Source organism: Hakea prostrata, chromosome 10 (assembly GCF_041222555.1).
Source record: "Hakea prostrata isolate BN-2017 chromosome 10, UWA_Hpros_2, whole genome shotgun sequence".
NCBI lineage: Eukaryota > Viridiplantae > Streptophyta > Magnoliopsida > Proteales > Proteaceae > Hakea > Hakea prostrata.
The window spans coordinates 43,259,657-43,283,105 of record NC_142609.1 but is presented as its reverse complement, the minus strand read 5'-3'; the positions used below and the strand labels follow the sequence as shown (position 1 = coordinate 43,283,105).

Here is a 23,449-nt window from a genome sequence, read left to right as displayed (position 1 = left end):
TTGCTGGTTTTGAGACTTACTATGGTGACTCATCCTTGTTGAAAAGGGTAAAGGGGTTGTTTTCAAAGCCGATTTAACTCAAATGGAATCTAAAAGCCTAATCCAAACCCAACATTGAAATAAACATTCTACCCAAAAAAAAAAAAAAAAAAAAAAACATTCTACCCCAAAAAAAAAAAGTGCAAAGAACTGAACCTAAAACATTACTAACAAGATAGATTTAGATTGGTGTTTTCAAGGGAAACCATAAAAAGCTCAAACCATAATCGGCTTAGATGTCAACTAGACCTCTTAAAAATTTAACAAACAACACAAAGTAAATAATAAGAGAATGAGGGACACGAAGAACGAAGAAAAGCTTCCTTTAATAACCCAATTTTCCAAATCTTCTCAAAATCCTAGTTCCAGTTCTATAGATAATGCTGTCGCTTCAGATCACCACATACGATCAAGGATCTACTCATCTACATATCTCTTCCTCATCTCTAACTGGTCAGTATATATCTTTCTCATTTTTCTCTGCATCTAATCGATCGATTTCTTCTGGTTATGCTTGGTCTTATCAACTTTCTGAATTTTGTAAGTTTCAATCTAATGTGGTTAGTAGAGTGGATTTCAAATTTCGTGTCATTAGATCTTGCATCAATCTTCTTAGGTTTTCACTATTTTGTATGTGTTGATGGTGAAAATATCATCAATCTTGCTTGCAGCTAAAAGGGGTCAAAATTGCGCCCGGTGAATAAGAAAGCATCCAATGATCTAGAATTAAATAAATAAGGTATAGATGTAAATAAAAAAATATTTTTTATATTCAAAGGGTTTTTATTTACGAAAAAAAGGTGTATTATTTTTAAAATTTGCAAAAACAAATCCCTAAATCTATAGACTTTAAGAATCAACGATTCTCTACTTAAGAAAAACAATTGCCCATCCGCTTCTTCTTCCAACTCCACTGTCAGATTCATAAATACCCCTTTACACATAGTTGTGATAAAAAGGGCAAACTCGCTTTGCTGCAAGATCGCAAATTTGAAGCCTTCGTTTACTAGAAAGTTGAACGAAGATGGATTTAGTGCCTTGGCATAGCTGTAGCAATTGGAAAGGTAAATGTAGTTAAAGGGTAGAGAAAAAAATGATCCCTCATTCCCTCTACAATGTGCAGCGGCTATATATGGAAATGAAGCTGTTTTGGATGAATTACTCTCTGTTCGGCCAAAATCCATTAAGGAATTGACAGTTGGGAAGGAAACAACTCTTCACTTGGCCGTGGAGAACGATGAGTACCATTCCTTGAAAGAATTGTTAGAATGGGTTGATGACATGCCAATTAACCGAGTGATGCTCAAATGGGTATATGATGGAGGTAACAACATCTTGCATTTTGCAGCATTAAGAAGACAACATGAGGTAATTCAGATATTTCTTTTTCTGATGGGCATCTTTTCATTCTTCAATTTATAATTAATTGTTCGAAATTCTGACTCAAATTATAGACCATATTAGATCTACATGGATGGTTGGTGAATTTTTTTTCCTAAATTTGAAATATTGCATAATGATGTCTTGCATTTTGTTTTGTTTGTTTACTATTAGTGGCTATGTGCAAGGCATTAAATCCATTTTTGTTCAGCTTTATAGTAAACATAGGCTTCAAATTTGAAATATCTGTAGCAAAATGAGCTTGTCATTTTATCATAGCTATCCATAAAGAGATATTTATGAATCCAACAATGGAGTTGGAAGAAGAAACATATGGACTCTTGTTCATCCTCGGGTAGAGAATCATAGAATCTTAAAAGCCGATAAATTTAGGGATTTGTTTTCGCAAACTTACAAAATAATAAATATTATTTTGCAAGTAAAAATCCTTTAAATATAATTAAATTCATCGATGGTAAGATTAATTGCTAAAATTCATAGCCAATATGTTTCTTGAAGCCAATGTTAGATTTGGTCATGTAAGACGTCAAAATAACATGGTTGCTGGATGGTTGTTTAAGAAGGGACTAATTGGAAGAGAGGGTATGATCTTTTTTGATGATCCCGCAAGAAATGACGGACAAAGAGGATTTCTCAATAGTTGTGCTTTAGTTTGATTTTGTTTTGTTTCAGTTTCTTGGACCTTTAATGTATTTTGTATAAAAAAAGAAAGAAAGAAAATTATTTACATCTATAGATTAATTATTTGATTTAACACCTGCTGGAATGGTCTTTGTTGGCTTTCACAACTAGGTAATTTTGCCATGAGGTTTCAGGTTTTTTTCTTCTTTCGGAACGAGGTTCATCCGGGCCAACTTAATCGCACCACGATTACATCCTCAAGGCGCTTTTTATATAATTAATATAGGCTGAGCTTCGCCCCTGGTCCTGAGAGGATTCGAACTCTGACCTCCTATGTAGAAGCGTTGGTCTTTTGCCAACTGAGCCACCCCTCTGGGTTCATGAGGTTTCGGTTTTCTTCAGCTTAAACGGTCTCAACCGGTTCGATTTGCTTTTGGTTGATTGATGAACTCCGGTCTATTTGCCTAACAGATAAAGACCGTTGGATCTAAAAAGTACGACTTTGACGTGATTTCTGATCGCCGCAACAGATGGCGGCACGTCAGGGGTGGGGCTGATGAGCCGAATCCGTTACAAGAACATTCTCCTAATCCGAGTCGGGTTTGAAAACAAATTAGTATAAATTTCGCTATAGATAAATGAAATCAAATTAGCAAAGACGCGCAAAACAGCAGAATCCCCAAAACTTCTCGGTTCTCTGGTTTCGGAACCCTAGGCCTTGTTCCTTGTTCATCACCGTTTAGAACGTCCCAATTGAACGCAGAGGCGGTTGGCGAGTTCTCTATCTAGTACCTTCTTCCTTCTCGAAGGGTCTATTGACTTCCGAAATCGGACATTATCTCCGCTTTTGGAACCCTATTCCCTTCTTTTCCATTACATCTCGATCAAGTGCAGTGGCAGTCGGAGATCTGTCGAGTTTTGTCGTCATTCCCAAAGGTTATTTGCACATCGACCGTCCTCCATTTCCTCTTTCCACTATTCTTTTGTTTGAACTTTGTTTTCTGCGTGATATTTATTAGTTTGAGATAAAAGGAAATTTTCGCAATTGTAGCTAACTCCGGGTATTAAACACGATTTAGGTTTTCGAAAATGGCTACAAAATGCCGCTAATTGTGTTTGTTCTTACGTTGCTAACTTATTTTACTGAGTGGGTCGAATCGTTACAAGTTGTTTATTGAACTTTACTGGTTCGATGCAACTGATTTAGCTACAATCATGGTTTGGTTCTATATGCACTGAAAATCTGTCAAGTTAAATTGTATTCTAGGTTTTCCAAGGTTTAAGGACATGGGTTTACATCTATACCTGGGCAATCTCCTAAGTACTGGTCTCTTGGAGTGGCATGTTCCCCTAGACTTGTGCCATCTAGATAAGGTTGCTTGTTATGTTGTATTTGTTTTGATTCTGTATTCACATCTGATTCCAAAACATATATAGGACTGGTGTATGGATGCTGAGATAATTGATTATTGCATGCTACTTGGTTGTGTTCATACCAACCCAGGGACAGAATGGGGTTGCTATAAATGGTTAACTGAAAATTTGTAATGGCTTCCCCCCCCCCCCCTCTCCACTTGTCTATCTGGCTTCTGTGTGGATAAGCTGCGTTGCCACAAATTGTTGATAAACTTGATTTCTAAGTAAGATAGGACAAATCATTATTCAATGATAGTGTTATGAAAAGCTATTACAGCCGGAAATAGAATATGCTATTATTTTGTTTACTAGGTGGTAGATGTTTGTTGCATAGTGAATATCCCAGAGAAACTGTATTGAACATGTACCAGATCATTGATATATAGACTTTGTTGTCCTTGATTTTTGGAAATAATTGTTTTGTCTAGTTGGCTTAATTGCTATGTGTTCATACCCTTTATTGATGTTCGTGAACTTACTGAACCATGGAACTGACGCTCTTTGTCTCACAAAACAGGCTCCTGAGAACGTTTAACAAGAACAGCCAGTACTCATCTCCTACCGTATCTATTTTACTACAGGACCAGAATGGCGACTGCATCAGGTAAGAATTCCAGTTTTCAGTGTTTATGTTTAACATACTACTGTCATTGAATAGGCCCTTTTTGCAGAGAATAAAAATCCAGATTGGAATAGAACCAAATTAGAATACTTAAAAAAAACCAGAATTATAATATGCAATGGAAGCTGATGTTTGGAATTAGATCTCAGCACTAATAACCTTAAAAGACTCACAAATTGATTTGGTGATCAGTATTACAGAAATTCAGAATCTGGGGTGAAGCGTGGAGTTGGAATTAATTAGTACCTCCAGGTCAGCTGGTCTAGTTAAGGTTGAGATTTGGTTGACAGAGAACCACTTTTTAGAACCTGAGGTTGATTCAATGGCAGGTTCTCTAAGTTGAAATTTGTATTAAAGAAACTCGTGTATGAAATTCGAGGATTAGAATTTTAGTCGCAGAAAACTTGAAGATATCTAGCTTGAGCGATTTAGAAGATGATCCGAGGCTGAAGAGTAATAATAAAGGAAAGAGAAGGTGATTTAGCCTCAATAGAATGGGGGTCCATGTACAGGATCTTCAATCAGAGTCAGTTCTATTTCAAGGTTGTAGGTTTACAAAGGGGAATTGGGCTTTAGGGTTCTAGGCTTCAGTTAGGGCGGAAACCAGTTTTGAGTCCCCCCCCCCCCCCCCCCTATTTTTTTTTTGGGGGGGGGGGTACTGTGGGAATTGTTTTATCCAAGGTAAGAGTAGGACCTTAACTGAGGGCTGAATGTGAGGTCCTAATATTTGGAATTGTTCAGTGGGATTTGAAAGCTTGTTTTTGGATTGAATATTTAGCACTGCTGCCCCCTGGGGGGGGGGGGATGTCCTCCAAAATTGAAGGATTTCTGTTGGCAAGATTGTTAGTAATTAGGAGTCACAGGTTTTGGGCTTTTAAATGGAAACCAGTGCTTGAGAGGTGTTAGGATTTTGATGGTTAAACAGGGCAGCAAGAGAGATTGAGGACAGCACACTCTGGGGGGAGGAATGCAGGGTTGGATATATGAAGTAAAATAATGGTTATTTTTGCTGGATCTGGGGTTTGAAGTTTCAGGTTTGGGAAAATTCAAATTCAAGAACTGTTGGTGTTTTAGAATTTCAGTGGAGGGTGATGAGGGCCTTCCTGGTACTAGGGTCAATGGGTAGGGGTTTCTGAGATGAGAGTTTAGAGGTTTTCTAATGAAGGATCAAGGTTGTGGGGTTTGGGGAATCGATTAGGGTTCGAGGAAAACCAGAAATGGTAGGGGAAAGAGAGAAGAGGGATGAATAATAGAACATAGATTTCAGAGTCACTGCAGGGGTTTGGATATTACTGACCAAATTCCCACCAGCAGCTGTTATCATGCACACCTAGGATCATGCAACTGGGATATTACTTACCAGGCTTTAGTCTAATCTTTAAACACTAGACCAGTCTCATGCAGGAGTGGGAACCAGCATCTGCTTGCTTAATCTAATTCCGTCAATTCAAGTGTACTTAACTGTTCGAATTGTGGGGTATAAATAAGGGCCTTAAACAGTTGACTTTTCAAGACCAATTCCTGAAAGTAATGGAAATTACTAAGTTGGCTAAAATTTATCCAACTCAAAACTAAAAACAGAATAGAAACTCTCCCATGTATGAAGAAGGGACTCTTGTCCTGTTGGAAGCTAATTAACATAAAATATAAATATCTAATAAATACAAAACGACTACTGTGCCCTAACATAAATTGTTCCAATAGCTCAACTTAACTTGAACCAACTTTAAGCTGATTCTATCCCTAAAACATAAAATTAAACTAAGTAATTAGCTGTTTTCATTCTCATCATACATACCTTCTATTCCATGAAGGAAGACCAAAGGCCCATAACATTGATAACCCAACCCTAGCTTATTTTTTTGAGAAGAGAAGTTCAAAAAGTGGTGGATCTGCATCAGAGGGGTATGTGGGCTTCCCACCGCAAGCTCTTAGGAAGGTTCAAGCAGTAGGTTGCTTGATTGAACTCATGGGATGGATTAAAAGATCGGCGAAGCCAAAGCTTTCATATATCAAAATTTGTTTCCGATGCTGGAAACTTATATAGAAGACTCAAATAGACTTTATACTAAAAAGGAAATGCCTAACCCAATCCTTAACTGATAAGGTAACATACTACATAACTGAAATAATAAAAGAAAACTGACCTAAAATAAGACTAGACTTGTGCAATCATAATTAAGCATAACCAAACATATAAATAAAGAAATAAAGATGGTTAGCTAGCTAATCCCGTACGCCTAGCCTCTACCCATATTATAGGCCCATTAAAGTGGTCCATTCTAGGGGTATAAATGCTTAACACATTATAATCCAACACAACACTTGTTTCTATATAAAATATTTGGGTGATTCAAATACATCAAACTGGCTGGACTCTAGTAATTGCTTTCACACTATTCAAGTCAGTTCGAGTGTAATAGCTTAGTAGCATTCATTTACCGACCTTTTTATTTATTTTATTCTATTTTATTAAATTGGTTTGCTATTTTTCTTTTTATTGGTTTGCTTTAGTCTCAAAGCTGATAGTTTGCACTAAGTTATATGCCTTAGATATTCAATTGCAGTGAGAGGAGATGCAAATTTATACCGTGCATTCTAATTTTTCTTTGGCTATTTAGTAGAAACAAAATCTAAATTTCCTAATTCCTAGCATTTGGGTGACTTTATCTAATTTCTTTTTGGGGTTGCATATTGCAGTTGCCTTTAAATCTAGGGAAGATCATAGGAAGCAATTGGAATTGGAAGAGGCACGTAAGGCCGGGCTTGCACCAGCAGAGGTTGATGAAGATGGAAAGGAAATCAACCCACATATTCCTCAGTATATGTCGTCTGCTCCTTGGTATCTTAATGCAGAGAGACCGGTATGCCTATCATCTATTCTCGTTCTGGCCATGTTGTTTATTGGATGATAAAGTGCTCCTGCACTAATTAATTATCTTCTCTATTTATTTTTCCCTTGGTTAGAGTTTAAAACATCAAAGGAAATGGAAATCAGATCCAAATTATACCAAAGCTTGGTATGATCGAGGTGCCAAAATATTTCAGGCAGAGAAGTATAGGAAAGGTGCTTGTGAAAAGTGAGTATAGCTTCCTCTCCCCCTTTTTTCAGCAAAATGTTTGGGATTACAGTTCTATATAAATTGTTTGAGAAGATTGTGGGCCTTGTATATCAGCATTAGGGTAAAAGTGTATAACCATAGTGCCATTGCATAGAAGTAGAGTAATTGGCAATTATGTTTAGATTACACGTGGCTTATCTATTATTGTGGTGAGCTTCTTTTATTGGTGAAGGCATCAGGAGGTATTATAAAGATTTTTTAGTGTGTCATGATATCTGAGCCTTTTCCTTTGATCAATTATATGTGATAGTTTCACACTGAAAGGTGATATGTATTCAGATTCTATCAGGCTATGTTTATGGCTGTATGTCTCTGTTTTAGGGATACTTTCTTTAAGTTGGAAAGGAAGTAATATATTGTTGAAATTAGAAATCACAGCCAACTGCGAAGGGCAATCCTGGTGCTGAAGAATCTGCATGAACAGAGGGCTTTTTTTTTTTGTGTGGGGGGGGGGGGGGGAGATTTGCCCTATGCAGCCTTATCTCAGTAATTTTTGCTGAGAAGCTGTTTTGATGCCTTGACCTCAGGCTACAATGTGGTCTACCGGCCAATGCGCCAACCCCCCCCCCTCCCACCACCACCACAAATCACAGCATGTCTCTTTTCTTTTGTTGATATATGTGGCTACCTGTTGTAAACTACAATATAAGTATATCTTTTCTTTTCTTTTTCCATTATGTTATTCAGTTACTGTATACTGATTGAGCTCTTTTTTTTTTCCCGGTTGCAGCTGTGGGGCAATGACACATGATGCAAAGTCATGCATGGAGAGGCCGCGAAAAATGGGTGCGAAATGGACAAGCAAACACATAGCTCCAGACGAGAAGATTGAGACCTTTGAGCTGGATTATGATGGCAAGCGTGACCGATGGAATGGTTACGACCCATCCTCCTATGCCCGTGTTATTGAGATGTATGAGCAAAGAGATGAGGCTCGGAGAAAGTATCTAAAAGAACAACAGCTGAAGAAAATTGAAGAGAAAAATAATAACCAGAACGGTGAGGGTGAAGTTGGTGAAGTTAGTGAAGGTGAAGATGAAGATGATGAAGATGCATTAAAGGTTGATGAAGCCAAAGTTGATGAGAGCAAGCAGATGGATTTTGCTAAGGTTGAGAAGCGTGTGCGCACAACTGGTGGTGGTAGCACTGGAACTGTTAGGTGAGTGGGAAATACCTTCTCCCTTTACAAAGATAGCATGTTTATGATTAATTTTCATTTGTCTGCTCTCTGGTTTTGTCAAATTGTTGGGAGTGTTTCTTTCATTCTGTTTGATTTTTTACATGGTTTTAATTGAAGCACTTGTTTCCAGGAACTTGCGTATTCGTGAAGATACAGCGAAGTATCTTTTGAATCTTGATGTAAATTCTGCTTACTATGATCCCAAAACCCGTTCTATGCGTGAGGATCCTCTTCCTGATGTCGACCCGAATGAGAAGTTTTATGAAGTAAGCTACTCAGAAACCATATGTTTGAATGTTCTACATCATGTTACATATAACAATCTTATGTCCTAGTTCTATGGTTTATACTGATATTTGGAGACTCATTTTTTCAGGGAGATAACCAATATAGAGTGAGCGGGCAGGCGTTGGATTTCAAACAGCTTAATATTCATGCTTGGGAGGCCTTTGAAAAGGGACAGGATATCCATATGCAGGCAGCGCCTTCTCAAGCTGAACTGCTCTTTAAGAACTATAAAGTTATTAAGGAAAAATTGAAGTCCAAAACAAAAGACACCATTATGGAGAAATACGGTAATGCAGCTTCTGAAGAAGAGCTACCAAGAGAGCTTCTACTTGGGCAGAGTGAGAGAGAGGTTGAGTACGACCGTGCTGGTAGAATCATAAAGGGCCAGGTAAGATTTGAATTTGACAAGTAACATCTGTTCTACTCAAAGTTGTGTACTGTCTCTTTCCGTGCCCATTTGAGTGAGTAGCATATATGTGAATATAATGAAGGCATGATGAGATACCTGTATATGTGTAGAATTCATTATATTGACCAAATTTCATTGTACATGTATTAATGGCTTTATATCTACCTGTGGTGCTTTTGTTCTCTAGCCTTGCGCATTTCTGCTTTGGTTGGTTATGTTCAATTCTAGTTGAATGTCTTTTATGGACTGAGGATTCTTGCAAGCTGTTAATGGAATATGAGAGGCTTTTTTATTCTTAGTTTTGGAATAATCCTGTTGGGGAAGGACAACAGCCGCAGCAGATTCAATGACTGAACTTGTTCAAGGCCAATGATCAATAGAGCTTTAACAGTTGGAATAACCTGCTGTTGCGATAAGATATAGTTTGGATCCTCTTGTTCTAGCTGTGCTTGACATGGCTACTTGTAGGGTACAGTTGGCAGATCTGTTTTGCTGTCAGTTGGGTGATAGACATTGTGGTGTCTCCAGTTGAGTAGGTGGTATCTTCTGAGATAGGTATCTATCAGGAGGAAAAACATTGCATGGTTCATGACCCTTGTTCGTATGTTCTCTTGTTTCTGCCTTCTGAGATCTGTTGGGAGGAAAAAATATTGCAGGATTCATGATCCTTGTTCAGTAATTTTCTCTTGTTTTAGTCTGCTTGACTGTTCTAGTTGCCTGTAGGATTAATAGACCCTTCTTAATTAAGTTATTCTCTGGTCAAGCAAGGTGTTTGGCTTGAGTGGCTGTTGAGTGAGTCTAAATTACTGAGGTGTCTGCTGAGTTGGATCTTTGAGTAGAGCATAGAGATCAGATTGGAAGCACCTTCCCAAGTCCATTAATCGTCATGGGCTGGCCGTATTTTATATCTGAATGCTAATACTATTCGGCTGAGGTTAGCTGGCAATCTCCCAGTATGCTCTTCCCTGGACGTGGTTCCTCTTTTGGTTATCAAGATGGATTTCATGTTGTCCATAGAGTTTGGCTCATTCTATTTGCACCAGATGTCATGGTATTATTGGTACACAGTATTTTGATTCATCAATGGCATTGGGAAGTAGTAGCAGAACAGCCAAAACAAATTCATAGATTAGGAGATTTAACAGATCCTCGTTCCATCAGTATATCTCTGGTTGGAAAGTTGCATTTTTTGAAACTGTCACAAGCATATTACAGATATCAATGCTTAGGTAACAGTGGCTTTGGAGAACTTTAAAAAAATAAGGCAACACCATAAGGTTGGTAGACCATCCACCCAGGTGTAAATGGCGGACGACCAAGGACCTTGGATACATGGGCATTCCGATGGTGTTGTGTAGTTGATGCCAAGATTAACAGAACAGATAACTGATACCATAATGTAGAGGTCAATTTAAAAACCATAGGCTTGTGGGAAATCCATGTTGAAGTAGGAAACTAAAATCCAACTGGACAAAAAGGGATTTTTGGGTTTTTGAAACTGAAACAGAGGCCAGATAGGAAGGCTATGATCAGAACACCACCTGTTCTGTGGGTCAGCGATCGTTACAATTAACCTAACCTTGGAATCACCACAAAGGTTTCTAGATATACCTCCTGGAAACCTACTAATCACTACACTAGGGAACTTTCTGAATCACCACAGGACTAAAAGCAAAAGGGAACTTACACTTATCAAATCCTTGGACAAAGTTGTAGCCACAAACCTATATAGATGACTTAAAACTATGCTGAAAAAATGATAGGCCTGAACAGATCTTTATCTGATTAAATAATTCTATGTAATTAGGACGCAAAAATAATAGAAGGAAGAGACTTAAAAGGGGCTGGACTCATTTGACAACTATTCCTGACTAGTTAAAATTCAATATCAAATAAAATGAAGAAATATAGCTAATTAATAAAGTAAATTCTGTACCCATTGCTCCTACTCATATTTTTAGGCTATTTATAACCACCCATGGGGCCAAAGCCTAACATTTGTATTCCAACCTTTCCTCTAAATAGCCAAATTTCATTGATTAATCTTCATTGTTATTGTATATTCTTAGCCATGATATTGCAATAATATGCTATGTCTGCAGTTGCCTTGTATCCTTGTCAATTCTTTGGAGCTAAATGTGAGATATGGTGCTATTTGCAGGAGATGGCTCTTCCTAGAAGCAAATATGAGGAAGATGTATACATCAATAATCATACTAGTGTATGGGGTTCCTGGTGGAAGGATCACCAGTGGGGTTACAAATGCTGCAAGCAGACAATACGTAACAGTTATTGCACAGGAACAGCTGGAATTGAAGCTGCTGAAGCTGCAACTGATCTCATGAAGGCTAACATTGCTCGCAAAGAGGCTACTGAAGGTTAGTATGTGAGCTTGATTTTTCTTCTCACAGCTGAGGATTGTTTGGCTGCTTTACCATGTTTGGCTTCAGGTCGTTCTTTTTGGGTGAATTTTTAAGTTTACAATAATTTAACTGCTAAATTTACACAGAGGCACCTGCACCAACGGAGGAGAAAAGGCTTGCTACTTGGGGTACTGATGTCCCAGATGATTTGGTTCTTGACCAAAAACTCCTTGGGGAAGCGCTAAAGAAGGTAACAGTGGATTCTTTGTTTACTTCTTATTCTTGTTTTAATGTGTTTCTTGTTGCTTGACCATAGTTGAAAAAGCTTATTTTCTGTATTGAAATTTAAGAATTAATATCATCTGGAATTTTAAGTTAGATAGTAAGGTTAGTCAAAGTTATTTGGAACTTAAAAAGTTCAAATAGAATTGAAGGAGCAAACTTGAAAACCTTAAGAATCCGGCTCCACTGCTGGAATCGGAATGAGACTGTAATTGCTAGCCCTTTTTTTAAGCTCAACCGCCTAAACTTCAAATAAGATTAGAGGAGTTAAGTTTAATTTTTTTTAGCTCAAGTTAGTCTTGTCAACATTATGAGACCCTGAAATTGCTAACGCATGTTGGCTTGTACAGGAGGATGAAAGAAAGAAGGAAGAGAGAGATGAAAGAAAGCGCAAATACAATGTTCGATGGAATGATGAGGTATGTACTATTCCTTTACTCTTCCGAAGTTAGGGTGCTAATAGTGCACAGAATAATCTGTATTCATTTTCTGAATTTTATGTTCCATCTCTGTAGGTGACTGCTGAGGATATGGAAGCTTACAGGATGAAGAAGGTCCATCATGATGATCCAATGAAAGAATTTCTTCACTAGTATGGGACAGTTTCTTCCAAAGCTTCTGGGAGCATTGACAGCGTCAAGATGAATTTGGTAGTGACTTTTGCTGTCAAGGGTTGCTGCCCGTCGAGGACATCCATGTCTTGTATATATAGTCAGTGAATCAGGGAAGCTTAAGTATCATTTCTCTAGAACCTCCATGTCTTATATGTATAGTCAGTAAATCAGGGAAGCTCGAGTTCGTATCTACATGTATTTCATCATTACCATTGTTGTACTGATTCAGATTGTAGATTGGCTTGTGTGTTGATACGGGCTTTTAACTAAGTTGGTTCCCTTATCCTTCCCACCCAGAAGGAGTGAAAATGGAATAAGGAAACTAGAATGCTCTATTGTATGTTTAGGTTAAGCATTTCCCAGATGTAGCTGTCCTTTACATTTTGGAGGTCGACTGTTTCAATCGCATGCAACTATGGGCAAATTGGAATAATGAATTTAATGAATTCCTGTATTTTGATATGCTGTGTGGGATGATTAGAGTTTGGGTTCGCTATGCCCAGCAATCCCTGTAATGCTGTCAGTTTTGTATTTAGCCCTTTTCTGATGCTTTTTTCCTTGTCTACCAATTGCTTTTGAAAGTTTTTCTTTCCCTTTTCATGGTTTATTATCCACCCCCGTGTTGTTGGTAAACTGCTTGGGTTTGCGGATCAAACCTAATCCTCATGACGTATGTAAGCTTAGCTGTGCATTCAATGGCTTTCAAGCTTTTATGAGAACCTATTCGTGTTTTCAACCATCATCTGTGCGACAACACGAGTCAAAATGCTTTACCTGTCATGGTAGATTGATAGAGTTCTCTGTTCTCCTCACCAGTTCACCTCTTTTTACCACAGTAAAAGAGGAATCCGGATCATCAATACGCGTGCTCTCTGTGCTTCCCGACGGTTTTACCACTACAAAATCGGTGGGCCCCACAGCTGAAAAATATTAATAAAATAATAAAAAATTCCATCGACCACCCTTGGAATCCCTGTATTTTGGGCTGGAAAAGCCGTCGAGTGCTCCCGACGGGGTCGCAGATCCGGACTCGTAAAAGAGCGGCCCCATTTTGAGTTTTGACAAAATAATTAGAGGTAGTGGGTTGTCATGGGGGCATTGAGGTGCGAGGAAGCATAGATGAATTAGCATTACTCTACACTGACACGTAGAGGATCAGGTTCCATTTGCGCACTCTAATCGGTTCAGAATACGTCGACATTTCACCAACGAGCCGAGATTGTTGTATGGGCTGGGCGTCCGTCCATGTGTCCGCTTGTTGAATGCTTTCCGTGCCATCGGGGTTGGTTGCTGGGTACTAGGGGGCATCTGGTAGTGGGGAGCATGGACGTTGCTAATGTGCGTTAGATTCAAAGACATTCATAGGATCCACATTCACATGGTTTCTACAAGGGGCTGGAATTCATGGGTTCACATCCTCTAAGATTCTCATTCCTTGTAATTCTCTGTAATTACTATCTAGGATTACAACACGTGGCAATTAGTTATTCAAGGGTTAGGATTAGAACCAATTGGGAACTGAACATGATAAATCCCTAAAATTAAATCTTGAAAAAAGTGGAATGAAGAAATTGGGAGAAAATTTAAAAATTTATTAGGTTCAATTTTTAGTTGGGTTCTAATTTTGACCTTTACGATAAATTAAGTGTCATGTATTATACAATTTTCGATAGGAATTACAAGAAATTGCAAGGGTAAGAATTGTAGATTACGTAAACCCGGAATTCACTGGCAAGCAAACTACAAAATCATCTCATGCATAACACTACAACGAACTGTACATCAGCTGAACTTACATAACACTCACTACAACAGACTGTACATCAGGCGAACTTACAGGGTTTCTCCCCTTAACATAAGAACTAGAACTTCCCATAAGCATTTAGTTGCAAAAGAAAACATTAATATTGATTGCTATGAACCCCGTGCAAGCATCTCCTGGTATTCCCCAAAAGACTTCTGGCTCTGAAGCCTCATTTCCTCCTTAAATTTTTTAATGAATTCCTCTGCTCTTTTATCAACACCCTCCAGCTCTGGTACCTCAACCTTGGTGACCTGTTGCATAGTCATTTCTGCTGCCGCTTCTGTGGAATCTGCAGGAGACTTCTCTGTGACTGTTACAGTTGTTGATCCCTGAACTGATATGGGCTCGGCTATAAACAGCTCATCTGCAAACACGGGTGAGAATTTCTGTTTGCGGCTGTGGTGTTCTGGGTTTTGCTTTCGAGGACGATGACGAAGAGTAGGTGCTAGGCGAGATGGGAAGGAGGATGAGCCATTGAGAACGGCAAACAGAGTGGTGTTGAGACGATTCGTGGTTTTCTTGATGATGGCTTTGGATCGCTTGAGCTTGTGAATCTTCAGTCGGAGTTTGGAGGTGAAGCCCTCCCAGGCCTTCCTAGGGGGTGGAAGCTTATTGCTTAGACTCAAAAAAGTCATCTGACGACTCTGATTCAGACTTTGCTTCTTTGACAGGGGAAGGAACTATACAAGGAAGAAGAAGCTCCGGAACGAAGATCTCTAGCAATAGAAACTGAAAATGTTTGATGGTTGAGTTACAGAGCAAGCTGCATGGTTTTATGGTTCAGAGATTCAGGCTGGATCAAGGTGGACCACTTGCAACCCTGTTAGTTAATGGTGAATTTGGATCCTTTGTGTTCGACTGGTCTCCTAAGGAAAGCCCCAAAAGCAGAATAAAGGTTAACTTTTCTTTCCAACTTCTAGTGAAAGATTCTAAGCTAAGGTTGCTTAGAATTCAAGAGAATAAAAGCATATTTTTTTGGAAGATAGTTTCTCTCCAACCCACAGTGACAGGAGAATATGTTATCATTCTCGTCTGATTCTCTGGATTTTGAGGGTTTTTGGATTGGGATCAGTAGTGGATTGTAGCTAAAGACAAAACTCAGTTCCCGATTCAAGACATGTGGATTCTCTGCTCATCATTTTGCATGGGAGAAAACTTAATCCAATATTGTATAAATTTCTGTGAAGGATAAAGACTATATAATGTCAATCTATGTTCAAATTCCATGATTGAATATAGTCTATATATTTTCCTTTATAGCATCTATTCTAATTCGAAGTTCAAAATTACTTCAACTTGCTATGCTTCTTCATGGAGAAATCTCAGCATCTTTATTCCCATCTTCGAAGTTTCTGTAGATCAATTCTTCACTGTTGAAGTCCAATCCTTGCTGGGTTACCACCAAAGGCCCCATAACTGCCTTGTATTCCTAACTTATTTCTGAAGTAAACTTCTGCTTCTACGACATGGCATGTCACTATGATGTATTGAGGTTTTAGGATGGTTTAGGCAGAACTCATCAGGAACACTAGAATTGTTTGAATATGATTCTCAAGCGATAACCTGTTCCTGGGCTCTAAAGATCTGGAAGCCCTTGCTCAATAGTCTCAAACAAAATGTCAGATGAGTAGCAGGATTTGGAGCAGCTGAAGGGACGCATGGCCGAAGATAGCTCACAAACATACAACAATTCTGTGCTAAAAGAGCAAAAAGAAAGCAAGTTTAGTCAACCCGACAAGAAGAGTAAAAGATACGAAAGTGTGACCATTCTTGATTACAAATGTGCAAAATCTCAGTTTATCCAAGACCTGAACACTGAAGAACAGCAACAAAAAGCCTTATCCCAACTAAATGAGGTTGGCTACAACTCCCATAGACCAGCAACTAGCACGAAAATGAGATTAAGCTGCAATGGTTCTGCTTTGGTGAATTGTAATATTATCAAAGGCATCTGTGACAAAACCCATTCCTGCAATTTAGTATGGTTGTGAAATGGTAAAATTGTGTCTTTGCTGCATGCAGTTCAGTAAACACTACCAATTTCTCTTTCCCCATCTCTTTGAGGTTACCTTACCAAACTGCAAAAGTGGGAAATATATATGGATTGATGACACATAGGAAGAATCAGGCAATTGGTAAATCAATTTGAAATCTTAAGATCCAAATCCATTAAAAGACCACTTCTGAAGGCAACTATTGAATATCATATGATTCTATTAGTATGGGAAAAAAGAAAAACCAGAAACCAACAGGAGATAACGACAGAAACGTTTTAAAATGATGAAACCCAACAAGGAAACGAGAAAATAAAGCTTTAAATATCGCCAGGAGCTCTACCCAGTAGGAAGGATTACCTGAACCTTCACTCCACCTGACTTGAGTTTTTAACTCTTGAATCAAATGCAGAATGTAAGTTTGGGAAGAACAGGCGATGAAATCTCCGGCGGCAGATTCATTCCCTTTCTCTTCTCCCCTTTTCCTCCTCCGTCCCTCCTTTGGGTAGGGACAGAATGGACCCATCAAATTGAAATCTTGGTCGAAATTTTGATCTCAACCGTTGTTGAACAAAGAAAAATCTCGATTAAGATGCACGATCTAATGATTGTGAATCTCACTGAATAGTTCAAAGCATTTATGGCGCTGTACTAGATCGCCTACCTTCAGCTTTGTATTTGACTATCCTCCTCCCAATCTTTTGTTCATGTAACATTAGCAAGTCTTGTTTCAAATTTTTTGGAAATCACATGAATAGATAAAAACATTTCTGGTATACTATTTTTGTTAGAAATTATATAAGATTTTTGTAACAAAAAAAATAAGGAAGAAAGATTGGGTTTGGTTTCCAAAAATAGGCAATTCAACTATCAAAGGGTTGCTTAATCGGTAATAATCGACACCTCTTAGTGAAAAAAAACATGAGTTCGCCACTCCTATAGTCCTATACGTATTATAGCCCCCACCACTAAAGAAAAGAGAAAAAAATGGACAATAATTGAATGTAAAAGAAAACATGCTTATGTGCTTTTGTATGTCTCTTATGTACGTTACAAATTGGTATCCTGCGATTCCTACCCATCCATACTTGTTATATGACACGGGTATTGAACCAGCATTAGGTTACAATAATTGGTTTTTATTGGATGTGAACGATTCAATTCAGTTTAATGTAGAAAAAGTCTATAAAGTCTTTTATTTTAGAGAAAATTTCAAAAACACTCCAAGATAATTGTTGAAAAACATAAATATCCTAAAACCATGCTAAATTGATAGTCGCCTCCTTTTTCCATTAAAACCATTAGTTACAGGAAATGATGAAGAAGAACAAACTTATTGAGGAAAATACTGTAAAGTCACGAGATTAAGAACAATTGAGGAATTATGAAATGTGCTAACCATAACTTAACAGAACTTGCTAAGAAAGTGTATCATTATGCAAGTTTAAGAGATATTTTGAAGTATTAAGTAGGAGTAGTCACTGGCCATCCCCCAGCCGAGTCCGAATCATCTCTCGGGAATACAGAGTTTCTCCCCAACAGCTATTGATCACACCAAGGGACCTCATAGGGTTAGGGTGATGATTTTTTTTTTACTAGTAGACCTCACATAATTTGTGGTTGTAAAGCCGTTAGGGAGGAGAGATGATCCACACTCTCCCCCCTCCCCAAACCCGCTCACTTTTCAAAAATTTCCCCCTAGCCCTCTTTCCATGTGTGAACCGTCAACACTTAATAAATTTGTTAAAATGATAAAGATGGATAGAAGGGAGGTTGAATGCACAACTACTAAGCTAAAAATGGCAAGTGTTATCTGGCAACTACCCTGAGGAAAAGGGAAGAGGAAGAAAGGGTAGAATGATGTGCCGCCGGAGATTCCACAAGCTCCTTCCCTTTCATTTTTCACTGGAGTGAACTTTAAGGTAAGTCTTCGTACTTGGATTCTTTGTAATTTCAAAATAGAGATTCTGGGTACATCTTTAAAGTCAATTTCTTTCAAGGTTTCTGTAGTTTTCTTTTATCTACACTACTGTCACTTCTCATATTAATGGAGTCATTTTGTGGCATTCGAGAATGGTCATTTCCCTGGCTTTCAAAATTTTATTGGCCTGGTCTTTTTTGTTCTCAATTTTTTTATTGCTGATTCTTTTTTTCTGTATTTCAATCTTCCTATTATTGTAGTTGCAGTTGAATAGGTAGAGCGACCAAGCTATGGGAAAAGAGAAATTGGAGGTGCTTACTGCACTCGATACAGCAATGACCCAATTTTATCATTTCAGAGCAGTAGTAATTGCAGGCATGGGTTTCTTTACAGATGCTTATGATCTGTTCTGTATCTCACTGGTCACCAAGTTGCTTGGTCGTATCTATTACACTAAAGGAGCAGAAGAGCCAGCCTCCAAATGTATTAGCCACAGTCAATGGTGTTGCATTGTGTGGCACACTTGCAGGTCAGATCTTCTTCGGGTGGCTCGGAGACAAGATGGGTCGCAAGTGTGTCTATGGTGTGACCCTAATTCTCATGGTCATTTGCTCCATCTTCTCTGGGCTCTCCTATGGCCATACCCCAAAAGCAGTAATGGCAACACTATGTTTCTTTCGGTTTTGGCTTGGTTTTGGCATTGGAGGAGATTACCCCCTTTCAGCAACCTTCATGTCTGAGTACTCCAATAAGAAGAGACGTGGTTCGTTCATTGCTGCTGTGTTTACTATGCAAGATTTTGGGATATTAGGTGGTGGCATAGTCTCCATTATCATTTCTTCAGCTTTTTGGGTCAAGTATGATGCCCCTGCTTATGAGGTAGATCCAATTGCCTCAACTATGCCTCAGTATGACTATGTTTGGCGTCTCATTTTGATGTTCGGTGCCATACCTGCTGCACTCACTTACTATTGGCGTATGAAGATGCCAGAGACTGCCCGTTACACTGCTCTTGTCGCGAAGAATGCAGAACAAGCAGCGGCTGACATGTCAAAAGGTTTTGCAGGTTGACATTGAAGCAGAACATGAGAAGATTCAGGAATTATCAGATGATAAAGCCAACTCATTTGGTCTGTTCTCTAAACAGTTTCTCCTTCGCCATGGGCTTCACTTGCTTGGAACCACCAGCACCTGGTTCTTACTTGACATTGCTTTCTACAGTCAGAATTTGTTCGAGATGGATATCTTTAGTGCTATTGGGTGGATTCCTGATCCAAAGTCAATGAATGCCATTGAGGAAGTCTATAGAATTGCAAGGGCGCAGACACTGATTTCTCTCTGCCGTACTGTCCCTGGATACTGGTTCACAGTTGCTTACATTGATATCATTGGGAGGTTTAGGATTCAATTGATGGGTTTCTTCTACATGACAGTGTTCATGTTTGCAATTGCCATCCCTTATCATCACTGGACACTCAAGCAAAATAGAGTTGGTTTTGTAATAATGTACTCTCTGACCTTCTTCTTTGCAAACTTTGGACCTAATGCTACCACATTTATATTGCCAGCAGAGATCTTCCCAGCCAGACTTAGGTCGACATGCCATGGCATCTCAGCAGCAGCTGGTAAAGCAGGGTCCATTGTTGGGGCATTTGGGTTCCTCCATTTAACTCAAAGCACAGACAAGACTAAAACTAGTAAGGGTTACCAACCTACTGGAGTCAAGAATGCACTCATGGTGTTGGGTGTGATCAATTTCCTTGGAATGATGTGTACACTGTTAGTGCCCGAGTCCAATGGCAAATCCCTGGAAGAGATATCAGGTGAATTTGAGCAAGAAAACAAGAATGCTGAAGAAACAATGTAGCAAGTCAGCTAAAGCAGAACCATTCCAGCTCAATCAATAGGGCTAGTTGCTGTTCTTGAGAGTACAATTTCCGGGGGCTATTATGAGATTTTGAACATTTGTAATCAAAATTTTTTGGGGTAACCCTATGTTAGGGGGTGTGGGACTATTATATATATTACAGGGAGAGTTGAACCCGTGACCTCTTCGCTAGGAGGTGCCGGTCATTACAACCCTTATGATCACACCCATATCTTTTACTCTCCAATGTACATTGTTTAGCGATGTTTTTGCCAGTTGAATATTGAATTCATTGGTTGAATAGATCAACTTGTTTCTTAATTGATTGGATGTCCTCCTAGAGTACCAGCCAGCAAGTATCAGGAGACAAATTCGTTGCAAGCTCATACATTGATTCCAGGTGATAATGCATTGAGACAATTTCACCAAATTTAAGATACTTAAGGTTCAACATTTTCCCCTTTCATATAATTTACATTAGGAGTTTGAAGACCATAATAAGAGTAATGGAGTCAAAATCCAAAGCTTCAAGGTCAAGATTAAGAGTGACATCAAGAATAAAAAAGAAGAAATTGTTCAGCTAACCGCAAGCTTGATTGGCAAGGGAGAAACGTTGAGCTTGAAGAGCTGCAGCTTCTTCTGAGACAAGGGCTTGGATCAGCAGAGTCTTCACTTCCCAAGCAGAGTAAGAGTAACCTTTTCTTGCATACGAGTTCAGAAGCGCAGCTGTTGATTGCTTCAGCAACCGCGAGAAAACGTCACCTTCATCATCATTCCTCTGTGTAGCTTCTAAAAGAGTAAGGTCATATCTGAATCGCTCCAATGCTCTCGATCCAAACACCTTCGACACTGAAGATCTCTGTGGTATCATCTTCGGCCATTCCTCTCTTCTGCTACTCCAAAACCTGCCATTTCCCCAACCATTCTGAGATTATTAAGCACTTTGCTTCAAATCTCAGAGCAAAAATCAGAGATTCATATAATCTCTGAGTAAGGAAACTTACCCATTTGAAGAATCCAGATAAAACACACACATGAAGTACAAAAATGATAGGTTTTTTCTGAAAAAGATCCATTACAGGTGGGTTGAGAAAAATCTTACAGGGGAGAACAGCGTCCTCTGTGTCTGGTATAGATGAACCCAGGAACCAGTGCAGGATTTCCTTTTTCTCCTCCTATTACGGTGGCAGCTGCTACTGCTTCAGCTGCAAAGCAAGCAACAAAGAAAAGAAAAACCAAGCAACTCTGCAAATCACACCTACCCATACCTGCTCTTCTCCACGCTTTGATTTTCTTCCGTTTGAAATCCCAGAGCTTTCACAGAACCATTTAAAAAGGCTTGTCCGGCTTCTGATTTTTGAAAATCGAGCTACTGTAGTGTACTACTACCCACTTAAGTTTACAATGTTACCCATGTGTTGTTCCAGAAAGACAACCACCACGGATTTTTAAATTCTAAATTCGAAGTTCCAACCATGGATGCAATTTTTTTTACTATTTAAGGTGCGAGAATCGTCAGTCACCACTATTGGGAGATTTGAACAAATCCCATTCATTGGGTCTCCCGTTGAAGAAATCCTTTACCCTCTCACGAGGTCGGATTTAAACTTAAAAGGAGTGCCGAAGAAACTTGGATTACATGAGATGCAAGAAACCAGAACAGATTCCATCTCTTCCTTGTTTCAATTTTTTTTCTTTTTTGTTTTGGGGATTACAGAATTTTTTTTCTTCTTCTTGTATATTCATACATGGATTCAACATCCATAAATAGTAAAATACATATAAACACAAAAAGTTGTTTCTTACTTCAAAACAGTGGAATGAACCAAAAACATTACTGAAGAACTCCTTAAAGTCCATATCCCTTAAATTTTTATTTCAAGAAATAGACGAAACATTTATTTTTTGCCAAAATTGCTTTCCTTCTTAAAACATTAAAAGGAAACAAATTTCAACTACAGAGTATGTTTATCAGATCTTCTTTTTGAAGCAATAAAGATTTAAAAAGTAACTTTTGAGTGGGTTATCAATCGAGTCAGAATTCATTTACTCACAAGAATTCTTCTTTTTGGGTCAAACTGATAAAAATCCTTAACTAGTTTTGCTAATTATTTTAGAATTTCCTTTTCATGTGATAATAATTTTTTTCCCTAATCAGATCAAAGAGTTAGAAACCAAATATATAAAGAAACAAGTGCTTTATTTATTTATTTATTTATTTACCTTTGTTTTTCTTCTTCTTCTTTCATAAACTCTATTCATTTTTTTTTTTTTTTTTTTTTGGTAAGAGAATTTCATTGAAACTGGCAAGAAGGACTAATGACGTCCTGATTACAAAGATCAAGGAGCCACGTAGTGGAATTAGGCCAAATCATCATGCTTGCCACAGATGATGTCTTCCTAGCTAGAGCATCGGCAACACAGTTTGCCGCCCTAGAAATGGGCTCTAAAATGAAAGAGTCAGGCCCACTAAGAAAAAATTTAATATCCTCGACAATGTTGGAGATATTGGCCGGAACACAAAAGGAGGGATCAAGGAGGCAGTTTGTCAATTCCTCATAATCGGACTCAAGAATAACTTTACAGTGCCCAGCTTTAATGAGCTCAAGAAGGCCCATCCTCAGGGCACAACTTTCACCTGCCAGAACCGAAGAGCAACTCAACTTATCCGAACAAGCCCACAAAGGGAGACCCCTGTCATCCCACAAAATAACACCCACGCCCCCACTGTCAGTTTCTTCCCACCACGAAAAGTCGACGTTCATCTTCAACCAACCAGAAGGGGGCGGCAACCATCTTTTCCGGTGAATAGCTACATGGGACCCAACCTCATCTTTGCACAAAGAAGACCAGAATTCCGCATGGGCATGTTGAGCTTTATGGATGACTTCTTCAGGGCTCCTATGAAGATTTTTAAAGACCAACTCATTTCTCGAAATCCAAATACTCCAACATAAAAAGACCACAAGGCTAAAAGTTGAGTCTTCTTCCAGTTTCGAGTTGAACTTCAGCTGTTTCCAAAACTCCAAAAAATGTAGTAACTTTGGTTGGATTTCTTTCTGGGTAGTAAGAGAGAGGTTACTAGCCGAACCATATTACCTCAGCATAAGGGCAAGAGAGAAGAATATGGTCCATTGATTCACACGGATAGCCACATCTTCTGCACATGGGATCAATGGGAATTTGTCTCTTCATAAGATTTTCTCCAGTAGCATGACCTTGGGCCAAGGCTTTCCATAGAAAAGTCTTCAATTTTGGGAGGCACTTGCAGTTCCAAACTTTTTTCCAAATCTCAGGCTTTATAAGCTCCCATTCATGGACTCTTGAGGACGAGGCTGCTCTTGATGACCTATAATCTCTGTCATTCGATAATAGGTGATATGCCGATTTAACCGAGAAGCACCCGCTCTTGGCTCCCCCCCATATAATCTTGTCCTCTTGAGGGTTGATGCTAAGTTTAATCTTGAGGATGGCAGAAATATTACTTTGTGTGAACAAGGGATTCA

The 23,449-nt window shown here is 38.8% G+C and overlaps 3 protein-coding genes and 1 pseudogene across 3 annotated transcripts; 2 read left to right on the top strand and 2 right to left on the bottom strand.

The window, feature by feature from the left end:
* The first annotated feature begins 2,724 nt into the window (after positions 1-2,724).
* Positions 2,725-12,619, top strand: LOC149003211 (pre-mRNA-splicing factor SLU7-like). The gene is made up of 11 exons (XM_089137002.1): positions 2,725-2,997; positions 3,995-4,081; positions 6,800-6,963; positions 7,067-7,179; positions 7,952-8,380; positions 8,532-8,667; positions 8,778-9,077; positions 11,260-11,476; positions 11,608-11,711; positions 12,094-12,162; positions 12,259-12,619. The coding sequence occupies exons 2-11, from the start codon at positions 4,066-4,068 to the stop codon at positions 12,334-12,336; spliced, it is 1,626 nt and encodes a 541-aa protein (XP_088993128.1). The 5' UTR covers positions 2,725-2,997; positions 3,995-4,065; the 3' UTR covers positions 12,337-12,619.
* A 5,747-nt stretch (positions 12,620-18,366) lies between these two features.
* Positions 18,367-20,231, top strand: LOC149003210 (inorganic phosphate transporter 1-4-like; annotated as a pseudogene).
* On the bottom strand, positions 20,231-21,434 carry LOC149003209 (pollen Ole e I family allergen protein). Its single transcript, XM_089138279.1, has 2 exons — positions 21,046-21,434; positions 20,231-20,848 (listed from the first exon to the last, which is right to left on the bottom strand). Exons 1-2 carry the CDS (start codon positions 21,207-21,209, stop codon positions 20,524-20,526), a joined length of 489 nt encoding a protein of 162 aa, XP_088994405.1. The 5' UTR covers positions 21,210-21,434; the 3' UTR covers positions 20,231-20,523.
* Positions 21,435-22,237: 803 nt separating this feature from the next.
* Positions 22,238-23,078, bottom strand: LOC149003208 (uncharacterized). The gene is made up of 2 exons (XM_089138809.1): positions 23,043-23,078; positions 22,238-22,954 (listed from the first exon to the last, which is right to left on the bottom strand). The coding sequence occupies exons 1-2, from the start codon at positions 23,076-23,078 to the stop codon at positions 22,238-22,240; spliced, it is 753 nt and encodes a 250-aa protein (XP_088994935.1).
* Positions 23,079-23,449: the final 371 nt, after the last annotated feature.